This window comes from Ambystoma mexicanum, chromosome 10 (assembly GCF_040938575.1).
Source record: "Ambystoma mexicanum isolate Mex_15411 chromosome 10, UKY_AmexF1_1, whole genome shotgun sequence".
Lineage (NCBI taxonomy): Eukaryota > Metazoa > Chordata > Amphibia > Caudata > Ambystomatidae > Ambystoma > Ambystoma mexicanum.
The window spans coordinates 619,937,463-619,965,251 of NC_090932.1; the positions used below are offsets into that span (position 1 = coordinate 619,937,463).

Here is a 27,789-nt window from a genome sequence, read left to right on the forward strand (position 1 = left end):
GTCTTTAAGAAACAGATCTGGGTCACCTAACGTGATGGCCGGGTGTTTTATGAAACCCAGGCCTCGTGCTATACAAACATTTTCCAGCCCCCTGTTCAGTTTTCGTCTAGAAATGTCTATTGATTTGTAACAATTGGCCCCCCGCCATTTCTTTCTGGCAGGGATGGCCGAGAAGTAGATTTCTGTGTCCCTCCAGTTATGCGAACTGCCAGTTAAGGAGGAGCAAATTTCTTCCAGTAGTTTTCTCCTTCCTGCAGACACTAGGTCGTTGCCCGCTAGATGTACTATCAGGAATTCTGGCGGGTCTCTGTATGTGACCAGCTCTGCTAGTGTGTCGTGGATGTTGGCCCAGAGAAGACCTCTGTATCCCCACCAGGAAGCTAAGGTGTTCCTAAAGGGTGGACCCTCTTTAGTTTCTTCTGCCCATCGGCCTGTCCTGAAGACGAATGAGTGGCCGACTATCCATTCTGATCCGAGTGGTGTCCCCTCCCTGGCAGTTGTTTCTGGAGGGGTGGAGAGAAAGAGAAAAAGGGGGGGCTATATTAGCTGTGGTCTGATGTATCTTTTGTAGCAATCTGACTTCCATCCCCCTATGTTTTTTAGTTGTTCTGGTGCCAGGCCTCCTTGCCATGCTGAGGTGGCGGCCCCGATTCTAAAGGAATGGGTGCCAAAATCTTTAGGGTCCCATCCTGCTTTGCTGATTGCTTTCATCAGCACCCCTTTAAATTGGTAGCGGCTTAGTGCCGAGGCATCCCTGTGGATTAAGAACCTCCCCCCCACTTTTGGCCTTTGAGCGTAGTAAAGATTGCTGATGCACACCGGGCAGTTATCTGCATCGTCGATGCAGCAGATATTGATGGTTCTTTTGGCCCCGGTTTTGGACTGTTGGATATCTATGCTGACGCTGTCTTGCCTGACCCTGGCCTCCATGATGCCTAACCCATTGTTGGCTTTTTTGCTGGAGGTGATGAGTTCCCCTACCCGGAAGGCCCCAGAGTACGCTAGAAAAAATGCTGTTTTAAATAGCATGGTCTCATAGGGGTGCCAGCATATGGCCTCCAGTTGCTCTGCTATTTTTACTAGTTTGTTGAAATCTAAAGGGCGGCGGGTGTCTACCTGGGGTCCCTCTGTTCTGCCCCAGCCTTTCATGGCGTAGGAGATCAGAGCGTTCTGAGTGGGGTCTGAGTATCCCCGTATTTTGGAAAAATATGAAATTGCTACCGGGTGTCTTTTTGCCCAGTCCCTCTTGAAACCCTGGTTGTGAGCCCATTTTAAAAGTAGTTCTATGTCTTTAATCGTTATTAATTCTACATGGTTTAAAACTGTAGCTTTGAATATTGTTTGTAGGCACTTGCTGTATTGAGCTGCGGTAGTGCCTGCCAGTGCCTTCTCGGCCATTTCTGTTAGGAACCCTGTGCCAGGGTTCATGTTCTCTGTGGGTAACGTGATGTTGGCACCCGTTTTTGAGGTGCCTGGTTCTTGTTGGGCATCCTGGCCTGGGCTCTTTGGCACTGGCGTTGATGCTGTTTTTCTTAGTTTCCCATTATTGACCAGCATTCCGTTGGTATTGCCGTCATCTGTTTTCGGGCGTGTGGTGCTAGCTCCCGGAACCTTGGCCACTGAAAGCGAGATAAAGCATTTGCAATATATTGTCTGCTCCAGCGATGTGTTTTGCTTTGACCACAATGTTTTCCTGCATTGTGACTGCTGTAATGGCTCGTAGTACTTTCAGCACTAAATGGCATTTGGTAGATCTTCTGTTTATGGAGCCTACCACCGCTATGTTGTCACACCAGACCAGGAGTTTCGTGTTAGCTAGCTGCCTGCCCCAGATGTGTATGATCAGCCAAAAGGGAAATATTTCTAGGAGGGTGGTGTTTTTTGTCCACCCTGCCGTTTGCCATGAATTGGGCCAGTGTCCTGCCACCCATTCTGCGTCAAGTATGGCTCCAAACCCCCTGCTCCCGACTGCATCAGTAAAAAGGACCCTTTTTGTCTATGTATTCAATGGCGTGCGCCAAAGTGAGGTCCTGTTGAAGTTTCTGAGGAAATTCCCCCAAACTTCCAGATCTTGTTTTACTTCTTGCCTAGCTGGATGTGTAAATGGGGTTTGGTGTATGATTTGATTTTTAGTTCCAGACTTCTGGAGAATATCTTCCCCTGGGGGAATATTCTGGCTGCAAAGTTGAGGCTTCCAAAAAAAGTGACTGGATTTCTTTTACTGTGGCCTTGTCTTTTGTTGTCAGGCCTTGTATTTTTTCCAGTAGTTCTGCTATCTTAGTTTTTGGAATTCTGCATAGGCCCCGTGCAGAATCTATTTCAATACCCAGAAAGATTATGTTGGTGGCTGGTTTGGTCGTCTTCTCTGTTGCCAGGGGGATGCCCCACTGTGCAGCCATTTCCTCTAACTAGGCCAGAGCTCTACTGCATTCTTCAGAATTTGCTGGTCCCATTACCATGAAGTCATCAAGGTAGTGAACTATTTTGGCTCCTGGTCTTTGTTTTTGGAATGCCCATTGGAAAAAAGAGCTGAACTGTTCAAATAGGGCACAGGATACTGTGCATCCCATGGGGATGCATCTGTCTATATAGAATTTGTTTTTGAAAGTGAACCCTAGCCATTGCTGAGAGTCTGGGTGGACTGGCAGTAATCTGAAAGCAGATTCTATGTCCAATTTGGCCATAAGGGCGTTCGTACCACACTCCTGTATTAGTCCCACTGCTTCTTTGAAGTGTGTGTAGGATACCGCGGATTCTGTGTGCTGGATGCCGTCGTTCAGTGATTGGCCTTTTGGGTAGGACAGGTGGTGGATTAGCCTCATTTTTCCGGGTTCTTTTTTGGGGTCCAAGCCTAGTGGGCAGACTATGAACTCCGCAAAGGGCATGTAGTCCCAGGGGCCTGCAATCCTGCCTAGTAGTAGTTCCTTCTCAATTTTGGTCTCTACCATTTCTGGGTTGTCCATGGCTGATTTCAGGTTTTTTGGGATTTTTTTTGTCCCTGTCCCTTTTGAAAGGGATGTTGAAATCATTGGTGACACCTTGCAGGATAGCCCTGCTGGTCTCTTTATCTGGGTAGCTCCTCAGTGCATCTCTAAAGTTGTTAGGATTGATGGGCGTTCTCCCTCGTTCTAAAAATGGGATTGGTGGGGGGGTGTTGCTGCTAGGCTTTTGCATTTTTTGGCTGGGAGTTTGGTGCAATTGCTTGCTGCATGGTCACCGTTGCAGTTGGTGCACGTGTGTTTGTACCAGCATTCCTTCCCCCAGTTGCACTGATTTTTCCCAAAGTTCCTGCATGGGATATTGGCTTTGGCGGGGTGGTTTTTGTTCTGTTTGTGGGCATTAGACTTAGCCGCCCATGGCTGGTTCTTCCGAAAGGGCTGCTCTCCCTTCTTGTATTTTTCATTTTCAGAATTTCTGGGGCCCTGTGAATTTCTGTTGTTTTTGGGTATTGCTTTGTTGGCCTCTTCCTCTGATGGAGGCTCGGCGTTTAGCATGCATAGATCATTCTGTACCTCGTCCCATTCTATGACTGGCCTCTCTGACATACTCCTCCTGAATCTAATATCATATGCTAGCCAGGTATTTCCCCTTTGTGCTATTTTTACTTCTCTGATCTTGTCCATGTATGCCCATAGTTTTCTACCATCCCTGAGGAATCTTTCCTCATAGATGGTTGCTAGGATGGCGAAATATTTTAACCAGTTGTCCCAGTTCTGTTCTACCTGGGCGTTCCTAGCTATGGCTTTTTCGTCTATCTTTTTGGGATCCCTGAAAGCATCTCTCCCTTTGCGTTGGGCTTCTATAAGTGAAAAGATTTCGATGAACTCTTTTGCCCATATGGCTTCTTTGATTGTAATGTCAATGTTCCATGCCAGGCATCTTTTGTACCTGTTCAGGATTTCTGTTTGGGAGGATTTCAGCTTTAGGTCTAGTTGGGCACTGCTGATCATTGAAATGTCTGCTGGGTTGTTGCTGTTTCCCCCCATCTGCCCCGGTGTGTTTGCACTGGGGTTTGCCCATGCTTTCAGTGCACCTGTCGGATCTGGTGATGCCAATGTTGACGCAAGTGGACCTGTAGCGGCTGCTGTTGGTGTTGTCGTTGTGAGCGGCAGGGGCACTGTTAAAGGTGGTGACATAGGTGTTGTTAATATTGCTGTGGGCGGTGTGGGGTCTATAATGATGTTGGGTTCAAGTGGAGTGGTGGGGCTTGGGGAAACGGTCCCGCCTGGGGGAGGCGGCTGTAGACCCCTGATTTCAAGCAATAATTGTTGCATTTCATTCATGTTTAGACATAATTGAGACCATTTTTTGTTTTTGTTACCTTTTCCTATGCCTTCTGTCGGCTTTCTTTTCTTTGTTGGGGGTGGGTCGCTCTCCAGGTCTGGTGGCAAGCTTATTGTCAGGAACGGAGAATGGAAGGTTTGGAAGCGCTGGAAGCATTGACTTGCGAGCGCTCTAGTCCTCACCAATATGGTGGCCGTGCCTTTAAATTCTGGCTCCTCCCCCAAACCGGTGCGTTGTATCTGTACACATTGCTCCGGTTCGTGTGGAACTTCGTTCTTGGAAAATTCCTCCTTGCCGATCTTCATTGCAGCTACCTTTTGCCTTCCCTGTGCCTACCTTCTGTGCTCAACATAATTTCTCCCCGGGTTACCCGTCTCCTGGGTCTTGCTACTTCTGCGAGTGTTTCTTTGCCTCTCCTCGTCTGTTCTACGGCTCCGCCTCGCCTGAGCTTCTGCACCTACGCTTCTTGTTTTTCCGCCGAAGCATTTAAGTTTATTTGTTCGGCGTTTTCTGCCTTTCGTCTTCTCTGCACTCTCATTTCTCGTTTGCAAACTTACTGCGGTCTGCAGGCATATTTCTACTTTCTGCTTATGGTTTACCTGCACACTATTTCTATACTTACTCTTTTCGACAATCTTATCACTGTTATTTACGGGCATTTCTATCTGTTCTGTCTTCCCTTAAGATTTATTTATTGGTTTATTTGGGTTCCTGTATCTTTCCTCTGCGTGCCTCGTCCTACTGTCACCGCAGAGCTTAACTGGCTCTCTCCACCGGAGTTGGAGGTCAACTTCCTTAGCCATCAGCTGCAGCCAGACTTCAATTACTTGTGAAAGGAATTCTCAACTCCTTATTTGAACCCATCTGGAAACAGGGTTTTTTCTGCCTTCGTGCTTTTTCCCTGATCTAGGTCTGGCCCCCTAGGTGTCCCCGCGGACAGGGTTCTATCTCTGCCACGGTGGCCTCCGGAGGGGCCCGACCCTATTTACACGAAAAGAAGGACAAGACTCCTATAAGGAGGAAGGACCGTAAGAAGACAGAGTCGAATCCAAAGGAATCCGCCACAGAAGATTCAGGTGAGGAGGAAGGGGATAAGGCCTCCAATCTTGACAGTATACAACGCCCAATATCTACCATGGCATCGTTAGAACAATATCAAGAATTGGTAGCAGCGATGCAGAACCTTACAATGGAGGTCCAGGCTTTGAGAACAGGGAACATAGCCCTCCGACAACAGGTTGTGTTGCATCGTGATGACAGGGGAGACCTGCCTACAATGCCACTCTCCAGGGAAACACTGATGTACAAACCTATCTGTCTCGTTTCCAGAGGCTGGCAGCCAAGGCAGATTGGCCTGATTCCGCTCAGCAACCATCTACAGACGTGGCCTTCGTGATGAAATTAACGATGAGCTGGCCCGAGTGGCTAGACATGCATCTTGTCAAGATCTGGTTACATTATCTCTTCAGATTGAGTTCCGTCTACAAGAGAGACGATTAGAAAGAAGACGAACCAGAGGCGTTCCACAGCCAACCGGCCTCCCCTCTCCTGTCCCTCCCACCAGAACTACCCATCCTCCTGAAGAACCTATGCAGATAGGGGCGGCCCGAGGACCTCTAACTCAAGAAGGAGAAGAAGAGAGGCTGGATTGTGTATGTATTGTGGCTCTTCGAAGCACTTATTGAGAGACTGTCCTGAGGTGCCACCTCGAAGACAGGGAAACTTCAACCCCCGATCTACAGCAAGGGATGTTTCGGGGGAAGTAACAAGCACCCTTGCAACTACACAAGAGCAGTAAGCACTCCGGATGATAACAGTCTAATGGTGTTTCGAGTTGACTTGTGGCTGTCTGATGCAGGTCCCACAGAGGTACTCGCCATGCTTGACTGTGGAGCAGCAGGGAATTTCATCGACTCCAAGTGGGCTGCGGAACATCTTGTTCCCACAATATCCAATGCCACTCCCATTCCGGTGAAAGGGGTGGATGGGAAGCCCTTATCTTCTGGACCTATTACCAAGGAGACCACTCCGTTGAGAATGAGGTTAGGCCATCACGAGGAGTTCCTGGTATTTGACCAGATCAGAGCAGCTCATTTTCTGTTGGTCATTGGCATTCCTTGGTTAAGGAGGCACAACCCTCAAATTGATTGGACAGCTAACAAGGTAGTCTTCAATTCTACATTTTGTAAATCACACTGCATGAGCTTGTCCTCGACGTCCAACACCATATCATATGACCAAAACAGTACTCCAGATCACAGTGGCCTCAGTTCCCATCCATTATCAAGAATTCTCAGAGGTGTTCCTGGATGCCGTTCCCGTCAACTCCCGCCTCATAGAACAGAGGATTGCGGTATAGACCTGATACCTGAGGCGGTGGTTCCTTTTGGGAAGATGTACCCTTTGTCTCTACCAGAGGCTCTGAGAGAATACCTCGACGCAAATCTTCAAAACTGACTCATCCAAGAGTCCAGATCCGCTTGTGGGGCTTCCTTGTTCTTCATTCCTAAAAAGGACTCAGCAGAGCTGCGCCCTTGTATAGACTACAGGGGGCTCAACAAGGTTACCATTCGGGATAGGTATCCTATGCCTTTGATCCGGGACATCTTGGAGGCAGTACATTGGGCAGTGTTCTTAACCAAGCTTGACTTTAGAGGGGCTTATCACCTCTTGAGAATCAGGCAAGGGGACGAGTGGAAGACAACGTTCCGTACCCCTTTTGGACTCTTTGAATACCGAGTGATGCCATTTGGGCTTGTGAATGCACCAGCCATTTTCCAGAGGTATATGGACAAGATTTTCGCAGATATGCTGTTTGTGTCGGTGGTAGTGTACCTGGACGACATCCTCATTTTTTCCAAGACTCTATCGGAGCACAGGTCACTGGTCAGACTAGTCTTACAGCGTCTGCAATCCCATCAACTACTGGTAAAGCCAGATAAATGCTCATTTGAAGCTACGTCCGTGTCCTACCTAGGATATATCTTATCCAAAGAAGGTATCGAGATGGACTCCAGTAAGGTGAGGGCTATCAGAGAATGGAGAAATCCTGTCAATGTCAAAGAACTCCAAAGCTTCCTAGGATTGGCTAATTTTTATCGAAGGTTCATTCCCAACTTTTCTAACAAGGTACTTCCACTGACCTCTCTATTGAAGAAAGGAGTCAAATTCGTATTTGATGAAGGGCCCCAAAGAGCCTTCTGTTTTCTAAAAGAATGTTTTTCCACAGCCCCCATCCTGGTCCAACCGGATCAGAACCGACCCTACATTCTAGAAACAGACGTTTCTACAGGGGCGGTGGGAGCAGTTCTCCTTCGAAGGTCAGAAGATGACTATGAACATCCGATATCTTATTACTCCAAAACACTTACCTGTAGTGAACGCAACTACTCGGTTATAGAAAAGGAGCGATTGGCTATCAAACTGGCCTGCCAAGAGTGGAGACATCTTTTACAGGGAGCTACTCATCCGTTTACTATTAGAACAGACCATCGCAACCTTCGGGTTTTACAACAGTTGGAATGTTCCAATGCCAGGCATGCCAGATGGGCATATTTTTTTTTACAATATGATTTTGTAATTACATACTTACCTGGTACAGAGAACATGACGGCTGACGCCTTGTCAAGAAGTCTTGGGGATACTTCTGGCTCCTACACGGGACACGATTTGGTTTTCCCTAATCTCACGGTGTTGGCTTCAACTGTTTCATTTCTTCAAGACCTAATTCCACAGTATCAGATGGGCACCGAGCTTCCGTCAACTGTCATTCAGGATAAGGACGGATTGTATTATCATGAAGGAGCTCTCTATGTTCCCACTAAGAAGCTACAGAATCAAATACTTTCTTGGTGTCATGACACCCCTTTAACTGGACATCCCGGAATCAGGAAGACATTGGATCTGCTACGGAGGGGTTTCTGGTGGCCGACCTTAAGAAGAGACGTAAGCCAGTACGTTTCCACTTGTTCGGTTTGTGCTTCTAACAAACACCGAATGGGAAGACCTCTGGGGCTACTGCAGCAAGACTCCTTACCGGACCATCCTTGGGAACACATCTCTACCGATTTTATTGTAGACCTCCCTCCGTCATATGGCATGACAACGATTATGGTGACAGTTGACTTATTTAGCAAGCTCGCCCATTTTTCGGCCTTTAAACAGGTTCCTTCAGCCTCCGAAATGGCCGCAACCTTTCTTCAGGATATAGTCCGTCTACATGGTTTGCCCAGGACCATTGTGTCGGACAGAGGACCCCAATTCACCTCCAAGTTCTGGGCTTCTCTCTGCCAAGTTCTAGGGATTCACAAGGCACTCTCTTCTGGATACCACCCACAGAGCAATGGCCAAACTGAAAGATTAAACGCCAGCCTAGAACAGTACCTCAGGTGTTTTTGCAGTCCGCAACAAGAGGAATGGTATTGTTTCCTCCCACAGGCAGAATTTGCCTACAATAACTCTCTCAATACCTCGATCCAGATGAGTCCTTTCTATTGTACTTACGGATATCATCCTCAACATTTACCCTGGCTCAACCCTCCTTCTACCAAAATTCCGGCATTGGATGGGGTTCTACAGGACCTACAGGAGATACACAGACTCGCTAAGGAAGCACACCAAGCGAGTCAACTTACACACAAGAAATGGCCAGACAAGGGTCGTACTGCCAATCCGAGCTGGAAGATAGGGCACCTTGTCTGGTTGTCCACCAGATTTCTACCCAGATGGGTTCATAAGGGGAAGTTCTCCTCTCGTTTCCTTGGGCCATTTCCCATTCTTCAACAGATCAACCCTGTTGCATATAAGATCAAGCTACCAGAATATCTCAGAAAGGTACATCCAGTCCTCCATGTCTCCCTTCTCAAAGAACATAAGGAGGACCCTTTTAAGAGACCTGTGTTCAGAACGCGTGCTCAGGTGAGCTCTACGCCTGAAGAATATGAGGTGTCTCATCTTGTCGATTCCAGATACCACAAGGGGCGGTTGCACTATTTGGTTCATTGGAAGGGTTATCCAGTGGAAGAGAGGACATGGGAACCTGTGAGCCATATACATGCCAAACGCCTAGTGCAGAGGTTCCATCGGCTTCATCCGGGCAAACCGGGGAGTCCCCTGAGAAGACGGGGGTATACTGTCAGGAACGGAGAATGGAAGGTTTGGAAGCGCTGGAAGCATTGACTTGCGAGCGCTCTAGTCCTCACCCAATGTGGTGGCTGTGCCTTTAAATTCTGGCTCCTCCCCCAAACCGGTGCATTGTATCTGTACACATCGCTCCGGTTTGTGTGGAACTTCGTTCTTGGAAAATTCCTCCTTGCCAATCTTCATTGCAGCTACCTTTTGCCTTCCCTGTGCCTACCTTCTGTGCTCAACATAATTTCTTCCCGGGTTACCTGTCTTCTGGGTCTTGCTGCTTCTGCGAGTGTTTCTTTGCCTCTCCTCATCTGTTCTACGGCTCCGCCTCGCCTGAGCTTCTGCACCTACGCTTCTTGTTTTTCCGCCGAAGCATTTAAGTTTATTTGTTCGGCGTTTTCTGCCTTTCGTCTTCTCTGCACTCTCATTTCTCGTTTGTAAACTTACTGCGCTCTGCAGGCATATTTCTACTTTCTGCTTATGGTTTACCTGCACACTATTTCTATACTTACTCTTTTCGACAATCTTATCACTGTTATTTACGGGCATTTCTATCTGTTCTGTCTTCCCTTAAGATTTATTTATTGGTTTATTTGGGTTCCTGTATCTTTCCTCTGTGTGCCTCGTCCTACTGTCACCGCAGAGCTTAACTGGCTCTCTCCACCGGAGTTGGAGGTCAACTTCCTTAGCCATCAGTTGCAGCCAGACTTCAATTACCTGTGAAAGGAATTCTCAACTCCTTATTTGAACCCATCTGGAAACAGGGTTTTTTCTGCCTTTGTGCTTTTTCCCTGATCTAGGTCTGGCCCCCTGGGTGTCCCCGCGGACAGGGTTCTATCTCTGCCACGGTGGCCTCCAGAGGGGCCCGACCCTATTTACACAAAAAGAAGGCCAAGACACCAAAGGACAAGACTCCTATAAGGAGGAAGGACCGTAGGAAGACAGAGTCTAATCCAAAGGAATCCGCCACAGAAGATTCAGGTGAGGAGGAAGGGGATAAGGCCTCCAATCTTGACACTTATCCCTTCTTTAGGTAGGCTGTATATGTTTTCCCTGACCCAGGCCCATCCATAATGCTCGGCTGCTTCTATTGCCGCCAACAAGTGGGGTGATTTGGGCTTCTGTGGTGGTGTTGTGGGTTCTTGTGGTTTTCACTTGGGAGCCATTATTCTTTGCCTGTTTAAGTAAAAGAATTGCAAATACTTTATTCCCTTTTGAACTTTGTGCGGTTACCTAACTGTCTTTGTGAACACGTGACTAATCATTCAACTTGTTTGTTTGTGTCACAAAATTATGTATGCACGAAACTTGTCTATGCTGCTGCGTGCTTTGGGTAGCTGGCTGTTGTTGGGCCTCTATCGTCCAACTTTGTGCACTTTATCTGCTATCCAGTTTCAATATTATGGAAAACCCCCTTCAAGAACTATCCAATGGCTTCTGTAACGTTCATTGGATTGTGAATAATATTGCCCAGGGCGTGTGGTGCTCATTTATTGACCTTGGAGGGATAAAAGGCTGAGTTAGGCCCTGCCAAGATTCGAACCTGCATCAACAGGCTCTGCAGGGCTGTTGACGCTAGCGCTCTACTCCCTGAGCCACTTGACCGGGTGTGGTGAATGTGGGTCTGCAGATGGTTTTTGCAACTTTGCAGCTTTACCCACACACCCCTTTAGAGTATAAGCATCCCTGTGCCCCTTTACACAAACAAATGTTGGCTTGCTGTTTCTATTTCGGCCGCCCCCGTGCTCCTGTTAAATTTTATGACTTGTTATAATTTTGTACCAAAAATGAGCAATATTGAGTGTCGTCCGTGAAATTGTGCTTTGCACCCGACCGCGAGGCTCGAAACGCCGTCGTCCGCTTTGTAGGCGGGGCGCTTCACCTCTGAACTATATAACCTGGTGGCTACAAATTATATTTTCTGGCATTTACTAATCACTCAACGTTATCGCGGACCATGTTGTATGTGTTGCCTTGCTTCCAACTGGAAGCAAAATTAATTGAGCTCCTTATTGTGGTGTACGAGCCTCTCCCCCCCCCTGTCTAGATAGGGCGGCCGCGTACTAGCGGGCCTGTTTGTTTTGTTGCCTTGCCTCCAAACGGAGGCTTAGTCTATTTCATTTAGCCGCTCTTCATGAGCGGTGGGCACCTCACCCTTCCCTTGCTTTTGTATGCTGAAGACTGCGTGTCTCCGTGTCCATGAGAGGGAGAGGAGCAGGGTTGGGGGTGGGGGCTGCCCCTCTCCCAGGCCTGCCACATGGTAACATCAGTTACCCTGCCTCGCCTTGGGCGGCCCTGCGGCATTGCCCAAAACAGGAAGAGAAAGGACATTGAGGAACAGTGTTTAAGTGAAGTTGCAGAGAAACATAGTGATGAAGAGGCGTGCTCCGTCGTACACGTGAAAATGTACATTGCATGCAGACAAGTTTTCCGCGTTTTAATGTGTCCCTTATCCAATGCATTGCAAGTGAAGCAGCCAGAAGCAGTGTTGGCAATAATACAAACTCGTGGAAGGAAATGTCAGATTTAAGAGCTGAGGAATAGAAGACTAGTTAGCTGGCGTTTGAAAGGGCGACAACGTTTGAGTTTAATTGGGGCAAGGTTTGTTTATGCTGGATGCCGGTTAACTTGGACAGCTATGTTCCCTCGTGAATGAGATTTGAATTCACCAGCAGCTCCAAGGGGATGCAGAGTGGCAGATATGAGGATCCGCCACTGAAGATGAATGTATCCTTTTGATGCAGCATATGTTCTTAAGAAAACAAGAGACAGTATTAACGGCAATGTGAGAGTGTATCTTATGTGCCGTTATAGGAGCTGCTAGAAGTGTGCAAGACTAATTAGGAGTATGTGATATGAAGCTAAATGCAGTGATATGTATAGAGGGCATGTGTGGTTTGTAATTCCACGAAAGTGCAGAAGTGGGAGGAAGTAAAGTGTAATACTTTGAGGAATTGCAGGTACATATTGGACTCTTTGGAACTTGATAAGAATACAGTTATTGTGTTAGAGCAACAATTGGAACTGTATGTAGTATGTCGGGCATGACATGGAGTAAGAGCAAGTATGTTATTGAGCTAGTTATAACATGTTGAGGCATTTCAGGAAAATATTCTATAGTGCAACATGAACTTTTAGAATCTAAGAGTAGGATGCATGGAGGCGGCATGGACTCTTATGATCAGAGTTTAAAGTGTAAGTGTGAGAAGTAAAAGAAGGCTGCAGGAACGCGGCATGGACTCTTAGGATTTAAGAGTATACACTTTAAAAAAATGAGGCTGCAAGAAAGCAGCATTATCTTTTAGTTGATTCTCAGATGTGCAGATGTATTTGTGATAAGATATTGAAACGCAAAATGTTTTATGCTTAAAGTGAGTCATTGTAGAAGCTTGGTATGTAATGTAAAACATATCAGAGGTGCTACGGTAAAGTGAAGTGTGGGGATAGCGTCGCAATTAGGTGAAGAGTAGGGATAGCGTCCCACTAAAATAATGTATAGGGACAGCGTCCCATTTAAAGAGTAAGGATAGCGTTCCATTGAGTGTGTATTTTAGGGATAGCGTCCCATTTAAGGTGTAGGGATAGTGTCCCATTTAAAGTGTAGGGATAGTGTACCTAGGGATAGCGTCCCATTGAGGTGAAGTGCAGGGATAGCATCCCGTTCAGTGTGTATGGTAGCGATAGTGCCCCATTTAAGGTGTAGAGATAGTGTCCCAGAAATATTTGAGTTGTATCTCTCAAAAAAAGATGCAAGGTATGGATGTTTCGTGTGTGCTTCTCATGTCTGTGTTCCTCGCGTTAGTGTTGCCTTTGGAAAGGAGGGGGATGTGTTGTGATGCGCTCCTTGTGTTTGTGCGTGATTGGAAAGGAAGGAGATGTTTTTGTAAAGTGCTTGTCCCTGTATGTAAGAGCTGGTGATGTCATGAGGAATGTTTGGTGATGAATGCTGTGTGAAGGTTCTATGTAATGTCAGTTGAGCCTGGATGATGGGACCCAGTGGTTATCCTTATCTGTTAGCTTAATGTAACTTACAATAAAGTCTATGTTAATAAGCTACAAGCGTGTACAGATGTACCTTTATTACAATTAGTATACAGCGACAACCAATGAAAAATAATTGATAGCTGCGCACACATTGAATCTTCAGCACTAGAACTCTATCCTGAACCACCAACAGCACCCACCAACGTGCCTGGTCACTGGGATGCTTACTGGAGCCTAGCCAGCACACCTAAATCCTAACCCGGCAAAAATGCACACAAGCATCTTTAATTTCAACTCTTAGAACCTACAGCACATGGACTGCTGTCACCAAGGGAGTTCCAACCACAAAGCACATTTAGGCCATAAAAATCGTGAAAGGGCGCTATATAAATGATGAATACAATACAATACAAGTGCTTTTGAAACCTTTCCACCTTGTTCCCTAATTCAGCATTAACATGCTGAGTAGAGATGGAACAAGTAATCTATTTTTGTATAAACTCCATCACACAGCCATCACTTTTTTTTTTTTTTACCAAACTGAGGAGTATCTTTAATCCAAAACATTTGTATATGTGGTGTCTTATGTGCCTGGTACTCTTTTCTCCAAAAGAAATGTTCTACAGAACCTAGTGGACCATTTCCTTATTACATATAAAGTGTAACATGGCTACAAATCGGTGATGGAAGAATTACAATACACTTACAGGGTCCATGGAACAGAATTATCCTTTTGTCATGTGTTCTATGTCTTCTTTCTGTGGATTACTTTCATGAATCTACTCTGGAAGATCATCCCAACCATACTCTGAGCAACTTAAAGTCACAAACCAAGTTGGAGGGCACACGTTTCCGATCATGCATCTGACCTCTGAGTGTCTTCTATACCAATATTCCTTAGTTCCTCTCATTTTGGCAAGGCTATTTGTCATTTTTCCTTCTAAAATTTCTTTTTTTTCTTTACATGTTGCATGTGGAAATCTAGTTCCTGTCTAAAGTGTATGAGCAACAGCATAACATAATGTTGAACATTCACTTTCATACAGTAAGTGAAAAATATATTCAACGTTGGTGTGGGAATCTTTAGAATACATTAATGTACAAAGATATTCTGAAGATGAAATTGGAACCTTCTGATCATCCAATCTGCGTCCTTCTCCAGTAGGAAAAAGCATAGGGAAACAACAAGCTGCTAATGTTTTTTTCCCCAGAGATTGATTGATGCACCTTTCTGTTAGTTTCAACTTGTATAATTTGAAACTGTCACCCATGACTTCACGTGAGTGTAGAGGATAAATAGTGTAATGTTCATACTAACTATTCCCTTCTGCAACAGGTAGACGTTGGAACTGACCTTCACTGCTCTTGCTTTTTGATTCAACATCAAGCATAGACAAATCTGGTACAGTAAGACTGCCATTATACAAATCATTTTGCATCAGTGTAAACTATGAAGCTTATTTTTACCTTTCTGATGTCTATAAGCTGTTGCCAAACGTGTTTATCTTTTGGGGCAACACCATTTACTAAAACAAATAAAGAATCAGCAATGTCATGTTTCACTCCTATAGTGTCGACATTTTCTTGCAAATTGAGCGGCATGAACTTTCCAGCGACCTGGCATTGGACAGTACGATCCAACTGTTCAGACAGTGGATGCAATCCCTGTGCCATCAGGATCAATGCCTTAAGACACTCATAACCCCATGGCTGAATCAAGCAATTGGGTGCTATGCCTGTGGAAAAAGGGGGCTTCTCTCATATCATTGCCTCAAAAGATCTTCAGGTAAAATTCCAAAGGGTGCGGAGGAGAGAAGGTCCCAAAAAACATCTGTGTCAAGGTAGTTGGCAAGCAGAAACAGGAGGAGGGCTTGGGAGAAAGGGTGGACCTGTGTGACAGGGTTTGGGACCTGTCCCTGTCAAGAGGGCATGGGCATATCTCTCAACCTGTGGCAGGAGGCCTACCGGGGTGGTTTCCAGAGCCAGTTCTGCCCCAGTGGTGGAGTGGGGGAGTTGGAAGGGTCGCGTCTTTGGTCCCTCATTATGTGCTGTATTACAAGTAGGACACAACACCTCTTATCACCCTATACTTCCTAGCGTTGAGGACGGAAGATGCAGTCCATTGGTGAGAGATGCAGCAGAGAGCTGGCAGAAAATTGCTTGCCACGGACCAGCAATCAAGTTGTTCCACCACAGCACATTACGAACTCTGATACTGACATTCATGGCACCGAACTGTCATTACTAAACACCGGAGGACAAGCGTTGAAAAGGGGGTGGGGGGCTGTGAGGATGCTTTATGGCTTTTCGGCTGTGTAACCCATGCCCTGAAGAAGAGTAAGACAGAGATTGTCCCTGAAACCAGGTGACCTCGTGAATCAGTGGAAAGAGGGAAGAGCAGGATAAAGGGGGATGTACAGGATGGGAGAGTGTGGGTTGCTATGTAAGATGTAAGGTCATGGGGTGAGGAGGAGGTGGACAAAGAGACCAGGGTGGAATGACAGCAGAGAGTAGGGGGTGGAACAGAAGGGGGTCTAAGTGAGATTGAGTGAGCAGGGTAGAGGGGAGACAGAATAATATTGGAGGGACAGAGCAGAGCGTGATAGAGGAGAGAAAATAGGGAGTGGGTGGAAGGGACGGATCAGAGAGTATAGTAAGAAGGAGAAGAAAAAGTGAGACCTGTATGGTTGAAAGTCACAAATTATTGGTCCAAAGAATATTACACTTGTTGTGGGACCCCAAGTTACGATCCATCTAGAAGATCCCAGAGGGGGGAGCATTAGAAAAAGCCCTTGCCTTTAAGTCCTCAATGTTAGCCAGTCAGGCACTAGATAGTAGGGGCTACCAATCTCCAGTGACTGTCTTGGGCATTAGGGAAGTCTGCACTACGGAGGGAAAAGGCCACTTGAAGACAAGAAAGAGAGGGATAGCCGTTTGGTGGAAACCCCTTTAATTTGCCAATACAAATTTGCTAATAAAACCCCTTTCAACCTTTTTTTGCAAGAGTTGATGTACTCTTGAGGCCCTCTGTGCCAATGCAAATGGTTTTTTTCTTAATCATAGGATGGCGATTGCTGTCCTATAATATATGTGTGTCTTGTATTATTATACAGGGATTGCTGTTAAGCGGAAACCTGTGCAGTTCCCTCTGGGACCACTGCAAAAGATTTAGGCCTACAGGTGTTTGGCAGTAAACCCACTTGGCAGCAATCTGTACCACACAGATTCACTTGGTAGCTGTGGCTGAGCAGTCAGACTTCCCTCAAGAAGAGTTAGGCAGTATGTGGAGTATACAAAATAGGGCAATTTACACAGTAGAACAAGCAGACACGGAACAGAGCTTGGGTGTAAAGATATATAGTTATTTATTTATAAAAACACATCTATGAAAAACACACTGGCACTAATACGGCAAACAACTTCAATTACAATTACTATAATTATCAATCCTCTAATAATAGTTGGACAAGTTTAGGTTCAACGGCACCACTTATTTGCAGACAGAGGTGAATGCTTTAACCTAGATGGCACTCTAGTATTCGTTAGAACGGGAGAGAAAAGGCAGGGTATGAAACCAACTCGGTACCAACTCTTTTACGAAGCAAATGCAAGGCAAGTAAGGCAGGGTCTACTGTGGATCACAAAGTTCAGAGGCCAGGCCCACTTGGAGAGAGAGGCAAGGCGATATGTCCCAAAAAGTATCACAGTGGAAATGCACTTCGAGTCTTTGTAGCAAATTGTCACAGAAAGGTTGGACCAGTTTAGAACAAAAAGTTAAGAAGGTCTGGAGGTGACCCGATGGAGAGGCAAGGATTAAGACAGCTCACGCTAACCGTCACAAGGGAAGCCAGGCGGACACGATACCTTGTATGTGGAGAGACAGCTCCGGCGGGGGCAGTTGTTCCTGGTGGTGGATGCAAGTCGGGGCTTTGCCAAGAGATGAGATGATCTCGTCGTCGAAGGAAAGTTGAAGATCGTTGCACCACCAGGGAAGAGACCAGCCACGGAGTGCTCCGTCACAAGGCACCACCTTTTGGTCGTGGTACGGGCTAGTGGCTATCCGGTTGCCGGGGTGCTCAGCAAGGGCAATTCGACCACTACGCCCTGGAAGCGAAGAAAAAGCAAAGGGACTGGTTGTTCCCACCAGTCAGGGGAAGAAGACTCTCCAGCCGGGAGATCTCCTCTGTCGTTGGGAAGTGGTGAGACGGTTCAGCAGGGCTCCACCGGAGGTGTCGTTGTTGCAGGTCGGCTCAGCTTTGCCCTCGTCGGATTCTTAGGTCCTGTGGCGACTTCAGAAGATCCAGTCCCAAAAGCCCTGCTTTTATGCAGCAAACCCCCATTCATTCAGCCTAGCTGTCAATCAAAACACGCTAAGTGGTGAGCGGGGTGGCTCACTACTTGGGCCAATCACACCAGAGTGCGACTTGAGTTGGCAAGGCAACTCAGTCCAGGGTGCTTAAACCCCCTCCCACACCCCCTGTGGTACCCAGACAGAATGGCACCACTTTGGAGGGCTTCTATGTAGAAGCCCGCCAAAAGTGGAACAAAGGGCTCAACCTTTGGTTCGGAGTTACAGAGGCGAACACAGACGCTATTTTAAAAACCGAGTTCTGGCAGAAAATACCGACCGGTAGATTTATTTAAGACAAATAAACCGGCGGTATGTTAGAGAATAACAGGAAAAAGTATTAGCCTCCAACAATGGGAAGAATCCCATAGAATTATATTCGAGGTTGAATATAACAAGTAGTTTCCACTGCCACCAGCCGAAACTCGACGAGGGGGGACGGGACGGTGCCCCCTCGAATAACAGACCCAGGGGTAATCGAATTACCCCTACTAGTACATCCACAATAGGATGGTTTGTACTAGTTCTGTTAGTAAATTTAGGTCTAGTAAAGCCAATGGTGACTTTACATGCCCTGGGAGACAGTAGTCAGTCCCCGGGTATGGAGTCTATGGTGGGGATCCTCTAGGGCGCCCCAGTGTTACGGCACGGAGGGTGCGGTGTAACCCACATAGTAAAACATATGAGACCCTATGGAGTAAAAGACCCCATAGCCCATAGAACACATTGACATTCAACGGAATTAACCACATTCATGTCCAAGAGTGGGAGAAAAAGAGTCTCACTCTTGGCAGGATGGACAAAAACAAACTCCAGAAATCCAGCAAACCTGCTGGGGGACGCACTAGGTTAGGAAATTCAGCCTAAACAGAGAATTCTCCCTAACAATTGCCAAGAGCCTTTGTTCTCCTGCAGTTTCCCAACTGTAGTAGTAGTAATAATAATATGTAATATTTGTCTTGCTTATAAGCAATTGCAGGTGCAATTACTAGATGTGTTGGTGATGGACCTGCAATGCTGCCTGATGAATCCAGCATTTTTATTCACCTTTTGTCTCCTTGCTGCAGTAGAACTGGAACCGCCAAAACACATGACACAAAACAAAAAAGGTTTCAGCTTCAACTTATTACAAAATAGGTGGCTGGGACAAACACCTAGTTTTTTATCGGCTAAATTGGAATTTGCTCTCCAGAAATGCTCAAGCCTAAAAGGGTCCGGATGGAGCAAAGTATACTATTTTAAATGTTCGGTCTCTAATTGGGATACTGGACTCTGCAAGTTTCTTTAGTCCCAATACAGTCTCAGCGATATAGCACATTACACTTCTTGACTCAGTTTCTCATTCACCTGAAAATAGTGCCCAGCTGTCAGGTCCGGTGTTAGGCGTGACCTCACAAACCCACAGTGCACCAGCACCGTCCTGAGGAAGGTAACAGAACCCAAGGGCGGAGCTGGTAGCCCCTGGGAAGAGAGAACACTCAGGAAGCGACCTAAAGGTCTAAGGGTTCCCAGAAAGGGAACAAGAAGAGAAGAGCTGGGCACAAGAGGGGGCAAGGCAATAGGAATAAGGGAAGGGACCTAGAAACAGGCAGGGAAGCACGAGGAATGAACAGCACCAAGCCATAATCATGTAGTGAAGGAACGGTCTGTAAACAGCGTTGAGGAGCGCCGCACAAATGGAGAAGGGCACCTACAAGCGCTGCCGTCTGTGCATTCTGTCCGAGGATGATGAGACATGTAGTCTCCACTCACACAAACTGTATGGTGTGCAGCAAACACAGTGCCGGTGCCTGACACCAGCTCGCTATTTATAATCTATCCAGGCCTATAGTGCTTTGCCTACTTTATAATTGGTTAGTTATAACGCACTTAATACCCAGAGGTCACTAAGCGCGGACCCGGGGAGCACGCTGCCCCTGAGCTATCCTCTCGAGAGGGTACTTCTTCATGTAGTCAGATTATTGAGCCTCAGATAATCCCAAATTGTAAGGTGCGCCTCTCACCTCTAAGGGATATCAGGGTCTTCTAACTCCCAAGGGGATGTAGTGCCCTTGACACTCATAAGGGATATTTAATGCACCCATTTTATTTTCCAGGGGCTTTAGTGGCTTTTCTGCTAGTAAGGGATATGTGTTCTTGTTACGAGGAGGAATACCAGCAACCTAGGTTACTATTACTGCCACTTGGGAAAGATGCAAAATCTGTTCAATTACCAGTGACAGTATGGTAGTGTTAATTGCCATTTTCAGAGTATTTAGGACTCCATGGGGATTTAGGAGGAGGAATTAGTGTTGGTGGATATTCTACTGCAGCAATTCATTCTGTTTTTGCTACTTATGTATAGGAAATACATCCAGTCAGTGCATTACTGACAAACATGCAAACATGTAGTACGGGGATGGGGTAAAAGTGTGAGTAATTATGTTACAGACACTTTTTTACGACTCTGTCATAATCGTAATGAGCCCCATTGTGCCTTTTTCACCAACAAGGGGTACAATGCTTACCTCTCTGGCAAGCAGTCTGGGGCTGGGTGCCTTCAGGTATTTCAGCAGTTTCAGCTCCTTGAACCTTTCACTTTCCTCAGCATCAGCACCTTGGTTGGCCTGCCCATTTGGCCCAAGGTTCGGAGGACTTGTGGGGTTGTTCATTTTTTTCATCAAAGTGAATTACTTTGTGGTTCCTCACTTTGATGTGTTTACTTTAAGGGGAAGTAATTTAAATATGTTTATTTGGGGGTAAAGGATTTAAGGGTGGGCTGTGAAGGGTAGGTGGTGGTAAGTATGGGGGAACCACCCGAATATTTAAAAATACAAAGGGGACGTGGGCTACAGCCACATGGAGAAGATGTGAACCTCTCAAGATCTTTGTTAAGCGCCTGAAATGCAGTATACGTTCCTACAGATATTACCCTTACCACATCAGAAGAGAGCAAAACCATTCTGGGAAGCCCCTGTGACAGCACAACACTGATGAAAACGATAATAATCGCTGCATGTAGTAAGCAAACAAAACATGGCGGAGGACCACCCTCTTGGCTGCCATCTTTCGCCAGAAAACGTAGAGGAGCCCCGGCAGTGCTAATTGGGCTCTCTAGAAGGCACCAGTCTCTGTGGCGAGATTGAGTGGCTGGGGGAACCGGGGGGAAAGTGAGGACAACTTTGGATGGCTGTTGCCACGGGCTCCCCCCATCGAGCTGTTGGCAATGCTGAGACATCTGCGAAATGCCGAGACTACGAGATGCCGGGTCTGTAAAAGGTGGTCCTGCTGAGATGCTGCACTGCATAAGCAGCATCACTTCGAAGACCCCCCCCCCCTTCGATCAGGAAAGCCCACACTGGCACACGCGACACAACTAGGAATGAACCATTCTCCTCCGAAACACTGGAGGGAAAGCAGGCTCTTTCCCATACATCCTCTCACCCCTGCAGCCTACTGTGGGGGCATTGCTGACACCACTGGGATACCACAGAATGTCATAGGTACTCTGGTTGCCTCTGGCGAGACGAAGCGCAGAGAAGAAACATTATTGACAAAATGCAAAGATTCCAAAATAATGCCCTTAGAGCAGCTCTAAATATCCCGAACAGAGATCACATCTCAACATTTAGAAGAGATGTCCACTGGTCATTTAGAAGAGATGTCCACTGGTTTAAGATTAAGGACAGGATCTTCCTCAAAACACTCTCTCTCACGTCCAAATGTCTGAACAACATAGCTCCACCTTATCTTGTAGAAAGAATAAACAAGAGAATCACTGACCGCCCCATGAGATCTGCCAACGCCTACACCTTAGAGGTCCCCAGATTTAAACATACTACAGCTGGTGGCTCTAGCTTCCCGGTGATAGTCGCTCGATCTTGGAATGGACTCCCTTTAGATCTCAGAACAGACCAACCCTACTCCAGATTTAGACGGAAAGTCCTCACCTGGATACGGACCAACAATTCCTAAACCTGCCGACCTATCAACCACTTGACTGCACCTACTACCTAATGTCTGCTAGACCTTACCGCTCTCAAATGTATCTGTTACTATTGTACCACCCAACTGTAATTTTGGAATACCCATATGGGACCACTAGTATCCCTGTAAACTATGTGGCAGTAATTCTGTTTATTTCCCGTATGTACGTACCCACTTACCTTGTAACTAAGCTTTAAGTATCCTTGTAATGTTGCGCCCAGCTACCTGAGGGTTTGGTGCACTTTATCAAATAGATAAACAAACAAACAAACAAACAAACAAAAGGGAACACATCCAAGCCCCGGCCACTGGAAAGCAACCAACTGCCCTGACCAACCAAGGTCATAGTCACAGAAAGGGAACTAAAGCAAAATTTCCACGGGGGAGGTGAGAAGAAGGGGAGGACAGGCTGGAGGTTGTAGTGACCACCTACCATCACTGTAAAGTGGCACATTAGACCTGTATTATGTGCCCACAGCAGACCTCAACCACCATTCTAATGCAATGCAAACTGTGCACACCCGTAGCTGCCTGAACTGACACAAACTTGGCCCCCTAGCATGCAGATATTGAGTACTGGTCCTTCGCTAAGATCTAAACAAGCTAACAAGGACAACTACACCCATGTAGAATTTTTATATTTATCTTAATCTGTAGCGCCTGGGCAGATTAAAAAAATTACCACTTGATCTACATACCGGGACAGACTTCCTAGAAGGTGAATAAAAGGAACTATAAGGCCAGTGTGCCCCAAGGAAATACTTCCTCCAGAAAATGTCCGTGGAATATATGTAGACTTGGCTCATTTTAGTTTGCCCCCTACATTTTTTAGCTATTGAGAGAGGCTTGAACTATATACCTTGTAGATGTAGGGAGAGCTATCTTCTCTCCTCTCCTATTAGATAGGCGGCCCATCACTCTTTGTGTGTCACGCAAATGAGGGCAGAGCTAGGAAGAGCCAGCAAATTCTTCAAGAAGAGATTTTCTTCTATCTATATTGATGAATGGTCTGAAGCTTCCCAAACCGCTGCACTGTATTTCACTGCCTCAAGTGTGTGTGCTTTGTAGATGGTTTTTTATATTTCAAAAGCTGTTGCTTGTGTTGCTTGATGAAGTGAGAAACACCCCCTATAGACCGCTCCATACGTAGCACTTGCTTTGGAATGTGAGCCTCTGCCGTGAAAGATTCAGAAAAATGTATACCTAGATAATCAAAGTATTTCACCCTGCATTGCACCACATAGTGGGGAGTTTATTTTCCTATTCCCTAGTCAGCAAATCATGGCCATTGATTTTTGTATTCTCTTGAAGGTCTAACCCATTCCTAAATGAGGTGTATTTATTGATCAGTGTCTTTAGGGCTCTTGGAGTGTGGGCAATGATTACTGAATTGTACGCATACACCAGGGCTGGGATCAGAATTTCACCTAATTTTGGAATGTCAGCATTACGATCTAATATTTCCTTCTGGAGCTTGTTTATATATAAGGAAAACAACAAGGGGGCCTGCATGCAATGCTGCCTCACCACTGAACAAATGGAAAACCAGGGTGTACAATGACCATCATTGCCAGATCTTACGCAGGCCTCATGATTATTGTATAAAGCCATGGGTATGACTAAAATATTTTCAGGACAATTATAGGACCCAAGCACTTGCCATACCTTGTCCCTGTTGACCTTTTCGAAGGTGGTGCTTAGGTCCATAAATGCCAGATATACCGTTTATTTATTTTTTTAACAAACAGAGAATGTTCAATCACCAGATATCAATGTAACCTTTGTTCCATGGTACCCACTGGTCGGCAAAAGCCCAATTGGATCGGAGCAGTAATATACAGGAGGCACCTTCCAAATATTTTGAAAATCGGGTTTATAAGAGAAATAGGTCTATAGGCATGGGGACTATCTCTATCACCCTTTTTTAAAATTGGTATGATGATTGATTTCTGGCAATCATCAGGAATTATGGTAGATTTTAATATTGCGTTAATAAGTTAGAAGCGGCCCCAATACTTCAATAAAATCCTGGAAGTAATCTGCCAGGATTCCGCCTGTCCAAGACACTCTTTTTCGTGTCTGAGACATAATAGCCTTTGTGACCACCTTACAGGAAAACACAATCAGTTCCACCATCTGTTGCCTGGGCATGTTATCGGCTTCAACCACTAGGGATTTTCTGGATAGTATCCCTACACTTTTGTTCTTGGGCAACCACTTCAAGTTAAATCACTGTGAAATGTTTTACCTGCTTTGGTTTCTGACGCTGTACTTTTGCCATCACAAAACCAATGGAGTGATCCATCTCCTTTTAGAGACGAATATAAATGCCCTATGAGACTGACACAAAGGAGTGCCGGTGAGAGAGCTGGAGTGCAGCCCGCGCTCCCGAGGAGCCAAGACACAAAAGGGGGCCTGTCCCCCTTTGAGGCAGAGTCAGGAGACAGTCCCAGGCAGAGAGTGTGGAACATGCAGGAGTGGGGAATCCTGCACAGTGCTGCTCCCTGCAACCAGGCTGAGAGCTGGAGAAGCTTGGCCTGCCACACCGAGAAGAGACACAAACACCCAAAACACAGAGTACCCCACCCCCCGAAACACAGTGCACCCACACCAGTGTGTAAGACCGGAGAAAAGCCAGAACCATGATGCCGCCTCCCAAGAGGAACGCCACCGCAACGAGCTAGGTACATGGCATGTTCAAGGAACCAGGAGGTGGGTGGACTGGCCCAGAGATACCAAAAGGTCCAAGAGGGGCTGAAGCATCTGATAGCCCAAGATGGGGCGAGAATCAACATACCAAAGCTGGGGTGAGAACACCATAGGCCCAAGAGGGGCTGAGACATCAGATAGCCCAAGATGGGGCGAGAATCCACATACCCCGACCCGGGGCGAGAAAGCGAAAGGCCCAAGAGGGTCTGAGGCATCAGATAGCGAGGGGCGGGCTGAGAATCCACATACCCCAAGCCGGGATAAGAAAGCAAAAGGCCCAAGAGGGGCTAAGGCATCAGATAGCCCAAGACGGAGCATGAACCCATATACACCAAACCAGGGTGAGGGAGCAAAGGTCCCAAGAAGGGCTGACACATCAAATAGCCTGAGACGGGGCAAGAATTCATGTATCCAACGCCAGGGCGAGAAGGCAAGGAGTCCTAGAATGGTTGAGGCAAGAGGTTGCCTGTGACTGTGTGAGAATCTGCACACCAAATGCCAAAGTGAGAGACTAAAAAGCACGAGAGGGGCTGAGAACCCAAGGAGCCCAAGAGGGGATAATAGGGGATGTGAAAACCGAGACCCCAGGGAGGGGTAGGAACCGAAGGAGTTCCAAAACAAGCTGGAGAGGACCGGCTATCTACGCACACTTAAAGAGACTCTGTTTTGTATTGAACTTTGCATCAGGCCCGAAGGCCTAGAGGCATTCAGTTTTACCACAGGCAGTAGGCCCCAAAGAAACCCATGTGCTGGAACTGTAAGACAGGTGGAAGCCCCAGAGACATTAGTTGGTAAAAGGCTGGGACAGTACAGTGCGGGTCCTAAACCAGCCAATTGTTTGAGATCCCATTAAGAATTTTAATTCATAGTTCTTTTTACTTTGTAGTGGTAGGGTTAGGATCAGGACAGTTATGTTTCTAGATGGAGGACAGCTTAACTTTTTTATAACATCCTGGCACACACCATTTTGGACTGTTTCCTTTCATTCAGCTTAGGGAGCAGAGTGTTCGTATTAGATCAGGGTTTTTGCACCAAAATAAAAGCCTTTCAGTACAAAATACAATGAGTTGTCTGTCTCATGATTCTGACTTACCACACTGGGCAGTGTTCACTCCTAGGTTATCTTGCGCCTTCCAACCCTCTTTCAGCATACCCAGCACATCCTCAGGTGCTCAGCCATAAAACAGTTCAAAGAGGAGAATCCAGTAGAAGATTCCTCCTTTCGTCTGTCTTTTTGCCACCTCCTTCCATAGTATGTTCTTCAGTGTTTGGTTGAAAAGCTCCACCAAAACATCTGTTTGTGGCTGGTGAATAAAGGTGTGGTTTATTTTCAGCAGGACCTTCCCTTCCTGTCTTTGGACATGAATAGTGGATCCTTGATCTCTGGGAAAAACCCACCCATTTAAAGATGGGATCAAAATGTTTTAGTGTTTGCTAAGTAGTGTTGTTTTTTATACAGAGTGTTGTAATTCATAATTACTCATAGTCACCTTTTTTCTGTCTTTGAAGATGTGTTGGGGGCAATGAGGTGCCTTCCTATCTGAGAGAAGTGTATTTTGATAAGGGTGGAGAAGGGGAGCCCCTTCTACATACACTTGTGAGGTCCTTTAAAAAATGAATGTCTCACAATATCGCTTTAGTTATTGGTAGATCTTTGACCAATAACGTGTTGTGATAATTCACTTTTGTATTTTACCACTGTCCCGCTCCTCTGCTGTTAAATCTGAATGTTCCATCTCTAATACAGTTTTATGGAAGGGGGTTGGAGCTATCAATTGGTACCTGCCCCATCCCCTTTAACATTGTTATCCTCTCTATAGAAACCCATTCATTTCCCCAAAAATCAGACCATGTTTCCCCTGCCTCCCACCAGTTGGATCTCCTAATGGAATGCCAATTGCATGATGGAGTCTTTTTGTCTGGGCTTTCCCACTACAAGGTGGTCTTGGTACCTCTGGCTCCTTTGGGACGGCAGTCCTGGAATGTGTTAATCACTAATGTGTTTGAATAACCTGCACTTGTGTGCAGTGTATGTATAGCACTATTCTATAGTTCCTCCTTATTGTGGAAAAGGACACAGTAGAATGCCAAAGGGGTGATTCCCTCATTCTTGGTCATTACTGTGAGTCCTACGTTTTACTCATTCCAGTCCAGTTACACAAACCTTCCTGTCTGGGAAAAATTGAAGGTTGGGTATTTCATGTAATTTCTGTGAGTTAATGTCAAGGGTGATGTCCCTTTACGTTCCATAGGGGGAAAGAGTTATTTTTTAGGGCACTGTGTGCCTGTGTCTGGCTGCTTGAAACTCCATTATTGTGGACTGGCTTGAGAAGGAGTAGGCATCAACGTTACCATTTGACAGTAAGTAATGAAAGCATTTCTTGTGATGTTTGGAATGCTTATTTTTGTGACTTTGTAATGGTTATGTGCTGTTGAGTGTCCCCAAGACACGCAACTTCTGTTGCTTTAATTTTAAAAAATTGACTCCACCTCTTGCTCCACTCTCCAGATTGGCACATTGTGCTGATGGTCCATTTTGAAATATTTGTATCCATAAATATAGCAGGCCTTATCATTCGGGCAATATAGAAGCTGCAGCGGTCTATCACTGTATGGATAACTCAAGCTGCAAAGTATGAAACAAATCATTAGTGGACCCCATTGTAGGTGGAGCATCGGTTTTGTGTGTCCCCTCTTCAAGCTGGCTGAGACATCATCAGAGTTGCAATGCTACCCCATAGCGCAGCCACCAAAACCTGAAATCAGGCACAGTGCCACAGTCAGAAAGAGGCCTGGATCCTCCATGTCCTGGAAGTAGATGATGGACGAGTTTGCATCCTGCCTGCTTACGTACCTCGGTCTAGTGGATGTATCTGCCTTCTTTCTATCAGCATCATTTGGCGCCACAGATGCCCATAGTAGGTGGACACTACTGACACAGGTCTACCCATACTTCAAAGCATTAATAACATAGTATTGAAGGAGTGGCGAGATCTTGAGAAGGCTTTAATACTAAGACACTGGCCGAAGATGTACTCTCTCCAGGATTTTGAAGCAAAGAGCAGTGGTGGCAGTAAGGTGTCACATTTGGATCCATGTCTGGAAAGGTGAAAACGTCCTGAGGAACATCCTTCTTCACCTTATCTTCTTAGGTCAAAAGCTATTTGGCTTACGGGTGAGTGATCTAGTCAAACTAATTGACGAGAACTCAAGAGTTCACCCCTGCCCCCATCTAGCCTAAAATACTGCCTCTAAGGAGAAGACCCTGCAGCTACCAATCATCCAGGCCAGCTTGGACCATCTAAAGAGAATGTCAGGGAACTAACAGATTAATCAGTCAGGTTGTCATATTCAAGTGTGTTTATTAC

General features: G+C 46.2%; 1 protein-coding gene across 12 annotated transcripts in view; it reads left to right on the forward strand.

The window, feature by feature from the left end:
- RHBDD1 (rhomboid domain containing 1) overlaps positions 1-27,789 on the forward strand; it is a 723,897-nt gene that overhangs the window by 602,242 nt on the left and 93,866 nt on the right. Inside the window, exon 7 of one of the 12 annotated variants that reach the window (XM_069618192.1) lies at positions 14,735-14,800. The exons of the other annotated variants lie outside the window; for them this stretch is intronic. Coding sequence (XP_069474293.1) covers positions 14,735-14,751 — 17 coding nt within the window. The 3' untranslated portion in view covers positions 14,752-14,800. The remainder of the gene's footprint in view (positions 1-14,734; positions 14,801-27,789) is intronic. 12 annotated transcript variants of the gene reach the window in all.